Source organism: Vicugna pacos, chromosome 5 (genome assembly GCF_048564905.1).
Source record: "Vicugna pacos chromosome 5, VicPac4, whole genome shotgun sequence".
NCBI lineage: Eukaryota > Metazoa > Chordata > Mammalia > Artiodactyla > Camelidae > Vicugna > Vicugna pacos.
Genome location: NC_132991.1, coordinates 386,631 through 399,469, shown reverse-complemented (window position 1 = coordinate 399,469; position 12,839 = coordinate 386,631). Strand labels below are relative to the sequence as shown.

Here is a 12,839-nt window from a genome sequence, read left to right as displayed (position 1 = left end):
AGACCTTGGGAGATGTGTCAGAATGCTTTTAGCTGCAAATAATAATAGGAGGCCTAAGTAACAGTGGCTACAGCAACAGGAGTCAGGATTGGTTAGAAGGTTCGGTGATGTCGTCAGGATCCCAGACGCTGTCCCTCCTTCAGCTGTGAGGCTGCTGGTGTTTGATGTCGCCTTTCCTGGTCTGCTGATTAGCAGCAGCTCCAAGCGTCATCTTCTCACCTGACAGTATCCGCAGGCGAGGAGGGCTGCTTCTCTCTGCATGTTTCCTGTTAACGAGGAAGAAAACAGAGACGCTTCCGGTAGACTTCCCCTCGCATCTTACTGGCTGGGCTACATCGCATGCTCATGCCTAAACCAGCCACAGGGGAAGGAGATGTAGTTACTGTGATGACCGCAGAATAATCATTTCTCTTTTTGCAGCTAAGAAGAGTTTACCTTCTTCGCATACTGGGGCAGAAAACATCCAAGAAAAGTTGCAATTGTCTGACAAGGATGAAAAAGAAGAAATGGTTGTCAAGTTGGGAACCAGCAATGGCAGCCGCATGGATCCACTGAAGAATGTTGAGCAGAAGAGTAAGAAGATTCGATTTGAGTCTTAGGGTTTCCTGGTTATGACATAAAGCAGTGATGCACAAGCTTTTTCTATAAAGGGCACAAGCTTTTTCTATAAAGGGCCAGAGAGTCAATATTTTAGACCATGTGGTGTCTGTCACATCTACTCATGTCTGCCAGTGCAGTGTGAAGGCAGCCCTAGACCGTATGTGAGCGAATAGGGATGACCGTGCCCAGATAACACGAGGCCGACAAAGCCGAATGGCAGGGTGGGTTAGTCCCATGGGTGTCGTCCAGAAACACCACTCTGTGTGAGCTTGACGTTGTCAGTTTATGATACTGATTCTACTAATGATTATCATTCTTTTGTGAGTCTCGTAAAGTTTGGTTGGGATTTTGTTCCTTGTAAACAGCAGTTCACTTCAAGATACCAAATTTGGTTAAACACCCCCTTTTTTTTTTTTGGTAAATATAAAGGAGGGGAAGTGGTTTTTATGCATTAATTACCTACCAGGAGTATACTCAGTATTCACTCAAGTGTGTAGTCTCCAGGTGTGGTCCCAAAGGAATGCTTGTTAACGGAACATTGGTCTTATACTTTCAATATTCTGTATTTTTCTATTGCTGATACGAAGTCTATTTTACTTTTTTCTTTAATAGCGGATTTAGTGGTTGACGTTTCACCGAGTCATGAAGATACCTCTGTCATCAGGTAGGATTTTATGGATTTTTAAAAATTACATGTTGACTGAGGGATCACAGAGAAAAGAAACAAGGCTTGTTGAGTGTCCTGCTCTGAGTTAGATACCATGTTATGTACTTGGCATTTGTTACCTTGAACAGTCACCACAACAGCTTTGCAGAGTAGCTGTGCTGTTACAGCTTACTGTTAGTTGACTAGGCAGCTGTAGCTTAAGGAGGTTGACTAGTTGACCCATGATTCCATGGTTAGCATAGTAGTTGACCTGTGACTTGACCATCAGGCAGCCTGGCTCCCAAATCTGCTTTCTTATCCCTCAGCATAGACTTTTATGACTTGTTTGTTAAAAGAAATGAACTCACTCATTTTTGATGTGTATTTTTGCTCCAAAGAGTTTCACGCAAACATGATACTGATGATTCAAGGCCTACATCAGATGATGACTTAGATCTTGCTCCCAAGGTAAAGTGTTCTCTTGTGAAATTAATTTTTCTGCTCTGAATTTAGTTTTGTGTAGTATTTACTCTTAAAATTTAGCAGTGGTCTGCCTCTCATTGTTTTATGTTTGTGTTAGAAAGTTGGTCAGAATAAACCATTTTATAAAAATATGGCAGGTTGATTTTTTTCTTTTTCTTTTTTTTTTTCCTTTGGTAAATACTGAAGATAAGGCTGAAGCAAAATGGACTAGAAGATATATAGTGACAGGAAAACTGTACTGTGAAAAGGTTTCCCACAATAGAGGAAGTGTGAAGCTTGGCCAAGGATGAGGGTTCTTTGACTTCTAAACCACACTGACGGCACTTGTATAACACTCATGCCTCAGTGACATCTTTAGTGCACACAGCTACTTACTGTGATAATCATGGACTCTTCCTGGGGCCTTTCAGTTCCAAAACTGTGTAGCGTGTGTCTTTTTTTTCCCCCTTGGACACTTTTTATTTTGGTATCAGAGAGTTGTGAGGAAAGAGATTTTTGTCTTGTTTGTTTGTTTGTTTTACTTTATTTCTATCTCTGGTTCTGCATTAAGACTAAAATAATAGTTGAAATTATAGAAATTTAGAAATTAAAATTCTGTTTCTCAAAATCCATAATATAGATTCCTCTGTGTTTTCTAAATTATCCCATTAAGAGTATATTCAAAACTCTTCATCTAATTGAAGAATACATGTTTTCCCTGAAATAACAACCAGCTCTCAAAGTAGACTCTTAATAACAACCATATGATGAAACCTACTTCAGAATTCTTTTGTATTATAGTTTAAAAAAGTATGTCCAGTCCTCGTGTCCCATTCTAAAATTTCAAGTTTCAGATACTTTGTAGTATAGTTATTTACATATTCATTTTATTACCCCTGCATCAGCATACACCGCTAGAGATTAGGGAACGTAATTGTGCATTTCCTGGAGCACCTAGAATAAGGTCTTAAGTGTAAGAAGCATTTTAGTATTTTCTGAATGTGAGTGCATGAGGAGACATGGACTTCTGCACCATGCTGCAGGTGATAGAACACGCACACTCTATCGTAATGAAATCCATTTGATGGTACAGGTAATATAATATGCGTACTATGTCATAATGAAATCTATTTGAATTCTAAAAATACGACTTAAATTTCTATTCCCTTTGTTTAGGTTGTAAAAGTTCAGTTGTTATGACAGGAAATATGTCATAAATGCCAAAGAAATAGATAAGAAGTATATGATGAATAGGAATAAGTTACAGTCTGTTTTCCAGTATCTACCAATTGTGAACTTAGAATTTGAGATGAAAACTTTTTAACCTTTTTAGCCCCCTCTCATGTTCCATTCAATCTATCTTTTCAAGCTATATATTATCCTTAGAATCCTGTACCTGTTCTTTGTCTAGGTGGAAAGTTGATGTGTTAGGAACTTTCTAAAATCTATTTTTCTCTCTCTCTAGTAATAATTCACAGTGCTCAGGTAGTGAGAGATGACCATGTTCAACTGAGTGACTTCTAGTGACAAAATTGAACTCTTACTTATAGTAGTATTCACAAACAAACGGTTGTAGAGTAATACAAGTCAGTATTATTGGGGATATACTCTGAACAAAGGCCTTTGTTTTATATATCATATATTTTGATATTTTTATAAAATTTGCTGAAGAATAATATATATACTTGCATATGTAATTTATATATTTTATATATATAATAAAAAGGTAAAACAGAGGCTTTCATTCATAGTATATCCCTAACAATACTGATACATCACCAATCTATTATATATAAGTGCTGAAATATATGTACTCCTCCACATACCTTGTTATACTTACATTTTCCTTTTTTTCTTGCCTTAAGTTTGTACTTGACTAGTCATGTTAAAACATATATGGAGAGATGTTTTGACTTCACTTTCTCACTTTTACATTTGCCCAGGAAAATTTTTTCCTTTTTAACCCAAACTTAGTAAAGTCATTCCGTGCCACATGTCATACCACTGCAGACTGCGCTTCTGTTAGTTTTCCAGACTCACCTAATGAAACTGGTGTATGTAGTGCAAAAACCAAGGCTTAGAAGTCATAGGGAATTGGCTTGGGTTCTGAAGTTACATTTTCTAAAAACTAAAGAAAATAGTTCTTGGTCAGCCTGGGACCAGCTGTTTCTTTGTTACAAATGAATGTGTCAAACTGTTAGTGAGATTCAGAGAGAAACAGGTTGTACTAAAAAAACAAAAAAATGGTGTTTTTGTTTGTTTGTTTAACCACTTTGACCTTGAAAAGACAGTGCTTGTGACTTCAAGGTATTATTATATTTGGATTGTCAATTAGAGCTGCAAAGAACACTTCAGGAGAAGCAAAAGCATGGGGAATAGTAATAAGTATGTGGGGTTAAAATAGCAGCAGTTTGGTTGAGTGATGTTTCACTGAGGACAGCCCATTTCGGGTAGGGAAAATAGCGTGCACTGAGTACCTTTATGGCGACCGGACTTGAAGGAAGCTAAGTGCAGGGTAGAGGTGACCTATTCCAAGGTGATAGCCGTGGAAGAGGTTAAAAGAGCCTGAACTCTTGGATCTCAGCAGCTCCTGCCTAGTGGCACGGCACTGTACTTGAAGTCAGCAGACGTAGCATCCTGGCTCTGACCCACTGTGGGATCTTGGAAACACTTGTCTGACTTGTTTGAATGTCAGTGACCTTGTTCAAAAACACGGTACTGATACCTACCTCTCAGGTTATGTGTCATGAATAAAAATGTGGTAACAAATGTGAAAACACATTGTCAACTGTAAAGGGTGCTATAGAAATGTAAGACAGAATGATCACAGTGACCACTAGTGACTTACTGAAATGTTGAGGACACTTTTTTTAAAATCTGAAGGACAATAAAATGGGAAAGCTAGAGTGGGCATGGGGAGTTCTCATTTGGGGTACATTATTAATCGATTTGTTTCAAAAACCATTCAGCCTGCAGTTGGAGTGAAAGATTCTGTTCCTAAAAAGACAGGAGCAATGAAGAATTTACAAAGATTCAAACCAGGTAAGTTTTGCAATACAAATTTAACCATGAAATGAAGTACAGTCTTCTTATTCCTAATTCCTTTTATTTTTTCAAATTTAATTGAAAGGTGACACAAGTAAGGCAGATGTTATGATCGGTATCCATGTTTGAAAATATATATATTAGCATAAGAAATAGATTTTTTAAATGTCAGCTTTGACTCGGATGTTTCTATTGATGTTGGGAGACACCAAAGTGCTCAGTTTGGAGTCCCTGTACTTCTCAGGGATTCTGAGAGACTGATTATTAGGTTCTAAGATTTTTCCAGAGTTTTAAAATGCTTAATTGAATTCTGACCGTTACGTGGGGTAAAGCTTCACTTGCTAATATGTCAGTCATATCTCACTTTAATTATTTCATCGAGCGCTATCAGATTGATGATACTTATTTCTGTATTTATTTATTAATGGAGGTCCTAGGGAATGAACCCAGAACCTTGTGCATGCTAAGCATGTGCTCTACCACTGAGCTATTTCCCTAGCCCAAAGATCTTAAGCCAACTGGATGTTTTGATTAGGAGAGTGTGTGTGTGTGGTGTCGTGTTGTTGCTTATTAAAAATGATGGAAGTTACTGGTCCTGCCTTAGTATTTGGTAGACATGATCTTTTAAAACAATAATCCTAAAAGTTTTGGGGTTTAGGATATTTTTATACTATGAAAAATTATTGAGAATTCTGAAGAACTTTTAAGTGGGTTGTATCTATTGATGTTTAGTATATTAGAAAATAAAACTGAAAGATTTAAAAAACAAGCACACAGAAACATTCCATTAGCCATTAGAGCTATGATGTTATCACATGTCATGTATCTGGAAACCTCCACAGCACACTTAACGGAGAATGAGAATGAAAATAGCGTTCAGTATTATTGTGAAATTAGTTTTGACCTCCTGGACTCCCTAGATGGAGGGAACTTGGGGCTTCAGGGCTTCTCAGATGGCACCTGAGAACTGCTGTTTTAAACAGGGCTCATGGATGTGAAATGATAAAGGGGCCCTTGTGATGAAACGGGCTTTAAAGTTCATTTCTACATTTCTTGCCTTTTTTTCTTTAACTTGTCTCTAAAAGTTTAAGTCTGACAACTTAATTCTTTTATGAAAAGGAAAACATTTTTATTACATATTTCCTGTCTCGTGGCACCCCGTACTCTTTGGATCTAGTTTGTACCTAGACTTACCCTGTTTTTATATGGAAAAAATTAGTCACTCAAGGCTATCCTTTCTTATGTAAGTTTATGATGTTTATCCAAGGCTTAAGGTAAGAATTCTGAAGATATTGGTATATTGAGGAAAGACTGTCTCATTGTAATGTAAGTAGTACCATTCAGTAAAAGTTTTCTTAAAGCCCGTGTCTCTAGGACACAATACTGCCATGCATATTTAAACGTCTGGTAAATGGCTGGTTAGACATACATTTTGTTAATGAAAAAATTCATATGTTGAAGAATCATAATTATTCATAAAGCTCTTACGGAATATAGACTGTTTTATAGAGAGTGATGAGTGAATCCAAATAAGTAATACTAGGAAATTAAAAGTAGAAAAAAGAGAGACAGTGGTTCCCTATGTGAACAGCAATGACATGTAAAGTACAACCAGCTGGGAAAGAGCAGTGCGTTTGGGGGGAGAGGAGGACGTGGGGCTGCTGCTCTGGGAAGAGAATTCGTACAAGTTAGTCAAGTTTGTTTTGTTATTCACATTCTAATAAGTGGAAACTTCAGACGGGGATTCTACTAGTTTGAGCCTCAATAATGCGGCTGGTAAAAGAGCCAAGCATTTGAAAGTTGATAAATGTCCATTGGTATCACAATCAGTGACCACAAACCAGTCAACACCCACAGAACTGATGCAGACAGCCCTAGTAGACAAAGACCGGATGAATATTAGAGCCGTATCTCTGTCAGAAAATGCAGCGCTCCATGGCCTGTGTGAGTCACGGCTGCCAGAGAACAGAAGCAGCAAAGAAGGTAATAAAGCAGCACAGAGAGCTAGCCATGGCCTACCTGTGCGTGGCTTCACCATACTCTGACTTTGCAGAAATCATTTTGTGGCAGGATCTCCTTTGTGTTTACTCCTTTTATGAAACCTACAACTGGACAATACCTTTTGGCATGACATTTACATTCATCCTCTGACAAAGCAACTTATTAAATAGCAAAGGGAATTAGGAGAAAGTAAGTTCGTTCAGACTAGTGTTTAGCACAGTCCTGAGAGCGGGTAGGAGAGTGATGTCTAGAGCTTTGTGACTAGTTGGGAAACCTAGGTGGACATCCAAAGATTCCCTTCTGAAAATACGATTTCTTAGCTTTATTTTTATCTAGCTCTGAATTTATAAATGTTTGTTATAGCCATATTCAGTGTAACTGAAAAAGCACCTCTGCAACTAAATATCAAAATATTTCTAGTATATTCTCTGCCTTTCTGTATTTTAGAAGTGGCTTTCCCAGCGGTAGTGGCAGACATTGGGGATTTGCTACACAGGACCTCCTTCTTAACTGTGTCCACATCGTATATCAGCTTGTTTTATTATTTGTAATGGATTGATAGGTTGAAAAGGATATTGGTTTTTAAGGAGTGCTTTATCACTTAAAAATAATATATGGAATATCGATTCTAATTCTTCTAGGATACCCAGTCTGTTGATTAACCACATCTAATATGTGTTCTACTGTATATACCAATTAATTTAGTGCCTTAATCAGTGATATAATCAGAGCTGTAATAATAAGTCATACAATGTTTTTTCTGCTCCTATAGTTTTATCTTTTCTTTCCTTACCTGTAGAATTACTGTCGTATTTACAAAAGATTCTCAGTTATCTCCTATAGTAGTGACTACAAGCTATAAACTCAAAGTTTTTCTAATAAATACTGTTTATACAAAGATACTTTTAAGAGTTTGTCCTCGGCAGCAGAGGAGCAAAGAGGATAGACATGTAAAGAAATAGTTTGCAGTTCAGCTGGTGAAGACACACTAGAAAAATCTGTGAAGTACCAAGGTAACTCCAAGGAAAGAGATCCCTGTGTCTCTGCAGAAAGACAGCTGTAATCAAGGAGGACTTCACAGAGCAGGCTGAGTCTTCAAAGAGGAAAAGGAACTTGTCAGAACAATAGAGGGAAACATTTCAGATAAAGGAAAGATAAAAGCATAAAAAGTAGCAGTAATTTTGGAAACCATGAATAACATTGCTCTTGAAGCTTGGTATGTTGTTAAAGAGGTACTGTTAGGAGGTAGAGAATAGAGTCTATCGTGACTTTGTATATTTCTACTGTATTTTTAAATTTTGTTTTATTTCTCTTTGTTTTGTTCATGTCTGGTGAATCAATTTGTGAGTGAAACTTTGAGATGTTTGTATGCCTTTAATCTGGTAACATCTAGTATTTCCCAGTTTGTTGAAGTTTTAAATAATTAGAAGTATTTCTTAAAGAAGTAAATATCCAGCTAAAGATTAAGCTTAATTTGAACTATCAATTGATGAAATGTGTTTTATGTTTTTATAAAGATGATGCCTTTTATCTAGCTGTTCTAAGTAGTGAATTTTAACTAAGCATATTCATTTTTCAGCAGACCTAGACTTAGAAAGGACATCTGAGGAAGAGGAAGAAAGACTTGATGGAAGTGAAAATAACTACTCACTGGTATGTAAAAATGTAAATTTAAATTTCTGGTTTAATACTGTTTTCTGTGCTTTAATAACACAGTTCAAAAAAAGTTGCCTTTCAAACTAGACTTTTAGAGTCAATAAATAATTATTTAATAGTTAGTTTTTAATAGCATTTTATCTAGTTAGAAAACTTAAAGTATCGTTAGGATCTATAATCATTTATAGTTAAACTTTATCCTTGGAATTGAGGCGAAAAAACCTTCCTGAATATTGTTTTCCTGTAGTAAAAAAAATTATAAAAGATAGAGTGGAAAAACAGAAAATCCTCTTTGTTGTAGAAACATTTACTTAAAAATCACTTAGAAACACTATTGATAAAGTTAGCCTTTTGACAGAAATCAGTTCTTTCGAGAAGTGTCTGTGTTTTTGCTCTCATAAAAAGATGGATATCTATCACCTCTGTACACTGAGCATATTTTATAACTATGTTGGAGACACTGTGAAATAGCATTATTTACTTGTAGGTCAAAGAGCAGATGAATTCTGCGGATTTCCTCGATGACTTAACTCTGTCACCGGGGAGAGCTTCCGAGGATTCCGAGTCGCTTTTCCATAATTTTAAGGACACCCTGAGGCCAATCAAACGACTTGGCCCGGAGAGTGAAGGTAGGCCCCCCGTGTGACTGCACAGCCTGTTCAAGCGTCTCGCGGTGACGCGTGCACACCCAGCGCTGCCCGGGGAGCGCGGCTGCGTCACAGGCCGCGGCGTCTCAGAGGCCTGCTCTGTGTTGAAGCAGAAGCAGACGTGTGCGCTGCCAGCCAGGGGCTGTGGCCGCCCCTCTCCCTGTGCTTTCTGTTGACTCTGCTGCCCCTACGCCTTCACCCGAGGTCAGGTCATCACTGCTTCCCTCCTAGAACGCTGAAATCACCTCAGGACTTTCTTCGCCGCCGCTCCGCCTCCTGGGACCTTGGTCTACCCCGCAACCGGGATTACTAGACAGTTTTTAAAATTCAGGTCTTTGTTACCTCCTTGCCTAAAATCCAGCTCCTGCTTCTCGTAGCTCCATGGTTAAAGGCCACAGTGCTCTGGCTTCATCTTGTTTCCTTTTATTACCCCTTTTTCCACATGAATTTTAGAATCAGCTTTTCAATGTAAAAAAAAAAGTCTGCTAGTGTCCTGGAAATGAGATGTAGATTATGTTGAATCTGTAGATTAATTTGGGGAGAATTGACTTCTTAACTATATGGAATTTTTAACCCCGAACAAAGTTTACTTCTCCGTTTACATAGGTCTTCCTTGATTTTCTCAGTAATATTTTAGAGTTTTTAGTGTCTGGGTCTTTCCGTCTTCTATGAGTTTACCTGTATTTCTTATTTTTCAGTGAAGTTATAAGTTGTATATTTTTATTTATTTGTTTTAAAATAATGTATTTTAAATTTTAGTTTCTGATGATAGAAATGCAGTTGATTTCTGTATGCTGACCCTGTGCCCTCCAACCTGGCTGAACCCATTTGTTAGTTCTAGTAGCCTTTTTATGGATTCTCTCAGATTTTCTACATAACCAGAGGTGGTCAAGCTTTTTCTTCTTTAAACTACTGTGTTACTAAGGGTAGTTCACATTTAAGACTTGCAGCCAATGAATACATCCTCTGTCACAGCTAATCAGCTCTGTCACTGTTGCAACAAGAGTAGCCATGGACAATACACAAGTTAATGGACGTGGCTGTAATGGACATGGTAAAAGTTTATTGACCAAAGCAAGCAACCCGGCCCACAGGTTGGAGTTAGCTGACTCGCACCATGCAATATTTCCCGCTGATTAGCAGACACTTTTACCTCTTCATTTCCCATCCAGATGCCTTTTGGTTCTTTATTTTGCCTGATTGCACTGGCTCCAGTACAGTGCTGATTAGAAGAAGTAAGAGAAGCCACTCCTGTCCGGTTCCTCATCTTCTGGGAAAAGCATTCCGTTTTTTACCGTTGCATATGGTGTCAGCTGTAGGCTTAGCACAGATCTTTGTCATAGTGAAGATGTTCCCTTGGTTCCTAGTTTGCTGGAAGTTTTTATCAGGAATACATGTTGAGGTTTGGCAAGTGACTCTTTATCCACTGACATGATCATATGGTTTCTTGTTTAGTTTGTTAATATGATGAATAGCATTGATTTTTAAGTGTTAAAACAGCCCTGCATTCTTGGGATACACCCGACTTGGTCACGATGAATTATCCTGTATTGTTGGATTTAATTCGCTAATGTTTTTTTAGAAGTTTTACCTCCATTTTCATGACATTAGTTTTCTTTCTTGTAATATCTTTGTCTGGTTTTGGATTCAGGGTGATGTCAGCTTTATAGAATGAGGACATATTTCTTCCTCTTCATTTTTTGAGGAGAATTTGTGTAGAATTGGTATTAAATTTTCCTAAAATATTTGGTAGAATTCTCCAGTGTAACCATTGGGACTGGAATTTTCTTTGTCATAAGGTCTTTAAATAGGACTTTTGGTTTTTAAGATATAGGGCTTTTTAGCTTATTTGTTCTTTCTTAATTGAGCTTTTGTAATTTCTCTCCTTCAAGGAATTTTACCCACTTCATCTGAGTTGTCAAATTTATTTGCATAATGTTCATAATACTACTTTGTCATTCTTTTAATATCTGCAGAGCTTAGAAGATTGTCTTCCACGTTATAGATGCTCAATATCCATTTGCTCAATGTATGGATGAATGAATGTGAAAATGCACAGTCCTTTATACACAAAAATTATTCATATATTTTGTTTCTATTTTTGTTTTCTTCCTAATGCAGATTCTGATCGGTTATTGAAAATTCAGGATCCAGTTGATTCATTCAGATCAATAGAACTTAAAGAATCTGACTGTGCAGTACTTAAAGGAAAACTTAAAGAAATGGAAGATAAGGTGAACTGGCTACACACAGAGCTGCTGAAAACAAGAGAAGAAAAATCACAGTTAAAACTTCAAAATATGGAGTGGGAACGAGAGCTCTGCCGCATGAGGTACTGAATTTCTTGGTTTTAAAGAAATATTTGAACTCTTTATATTTACTTTAATACTGTAGGTATGTAGGAGAAGTCTTATAATTGCTAACTTACCTTTTGGGATTTTACAGGGGAGAAAATTTCATTAATATTGTGGAATATGAGACTCTTGGAAATAACACAGCAATATATATATATATATCTCCTCATTCTATATTTCTTTAAAAAAAATCTTTGATCCTTATCTCTCAATTGTCCTCCAGAAAGTTTATATTACTTTACATTCCCACTTGCAGAATTATGAAATGACCATTTTTCTCAAGGCAGAAACTTTAAAAAAAATTCATGCAGTTTGATTCTGAACATATGAATGGATGGACAAAAAAGTAAAGTGGAAAGTGATTACTGGTTAGTTTATTCAGCATCTCTCTCATGCAGAGATAAGATTAGTTCCAAGGTCTATGCTGAAAGCATGGATTACTCTTTATTTTTTAATTACTTACTATGGATCCTGCCTTGTACCAAAAGGGATTTAAAAATGATTTACTAAATAAGTAATATTCAACAAGGTAAGTTCAAAGTGTTGCAAAAGAAGAAACATAGTGTAGGGCATCAGGGAGTAGACTCCCCAGCCTCACCTTGGATTATGCTAATTAGCGGGTCTGTGTTCTGGAAAAGATGCCTGTGGATGTTACCTTCCACTGGAGATCATGTAGGAGTCCCTGTGATACTTCAGGAAGTTGAAATTTTATCCCTCATGAACTTATAAACTTGTTTCTAAATAGCAACTTCTCTTTTAACTAGTAACTAAATTCTCTGTCCCAATGAAGGAGTCATTTATGACTATGTGGGGAAAAAAGGGTAATTTTCAATTCAAACCTTACTGAATAATTGCAAAATTTCTTTCCTACACTATTGACCAAAGTTACTCTTGTCTGAAACCCAGTAGCATTTTGTCTTTTCATTGCTACTTTTCAAACATGTGTGTTTGTGTGTGTGTATCTATCTTTATGAAGTGGTTGAAGTGAGGAATTTAAAATGTGAGACTTAGAAATGAAAAACAAATTGAGAACATAGAAATTCCATTAGGGTAATAAATCAGCATGTGAAGAACCAGATCATAAAATGAACTTTTTATTTTCTAACAAAATAAATTTTAAGGTAAGCATATTTCACTGCAGATTCACATTAGAACAAGAAACAAAGAAGAAGAAAAATTCTTATACATTATACGGAAAATCTAAGGACGATTTAAAAAGAAAAGAGAAACAATACAATGAGCAAGATTACCTAAAACAACAACTTGAAAGTACTGCCCGAGCACAAGAATGCAAACTGAAGAGCGTAAGGAATAAACCAAATCAGGTAAATTAGTCATAATGTGAAAGTTTTGTACCTCTAACACTGTTTCATCAATATTATTTACAATATTCTTTTGAATTAATCTATATTTCATTTAAAACAAATA

General features: G+C 36.7%; 1 protein-coding gene across 1 annotated transcript in view; it reads left to right on the top strand.

The window, feature by feature from the left end:
* Nucleotides 1-12,839, top strand: part of LOC140696301 (ankyrin repeat domain-containing protein 26-like) — a 52,639-nt gene that overhangs the window by 26,052 nt on the left and 13,748 nt on the right. The window contains exons 8-15 of the mRNA XM_072960717.1: nucleotides 421-573; nucleotides 1,213-1,264; nucleotides 1,645-1,714; nucleotides 4,678-4,750; nucleotides 8,334-8,407; nucleotides 8,898-9,039; nucleotides 11,179-11,389; nucleotides 12,553-12,736. Of these exons, the coding sequence (XP_072816818.1) occupies nucleotides 421-573; nucleotides 1,213-1,264; nucleotides 1,645-1,714; nucleotides 4,678-4,750; nucleotides 8,334-8,407; nucleotides 8,898-9,039; nucleotides 11,179-11,389; nucleotides 12,553-12,736 (959 nt within the window). The remainder of the gene's footprint in view (nucleotides 1-420; nucleotides 574-1,212; nucleotides 1,265-1,644; nucleotides 1,715-4,677; nucleotides 4,751-8,333; nucleotides 8,408-8,897; nucleotides 9,040-11,178; nucleotides 11,390-12,552; nucleotides 12,737-12,839) is intronic.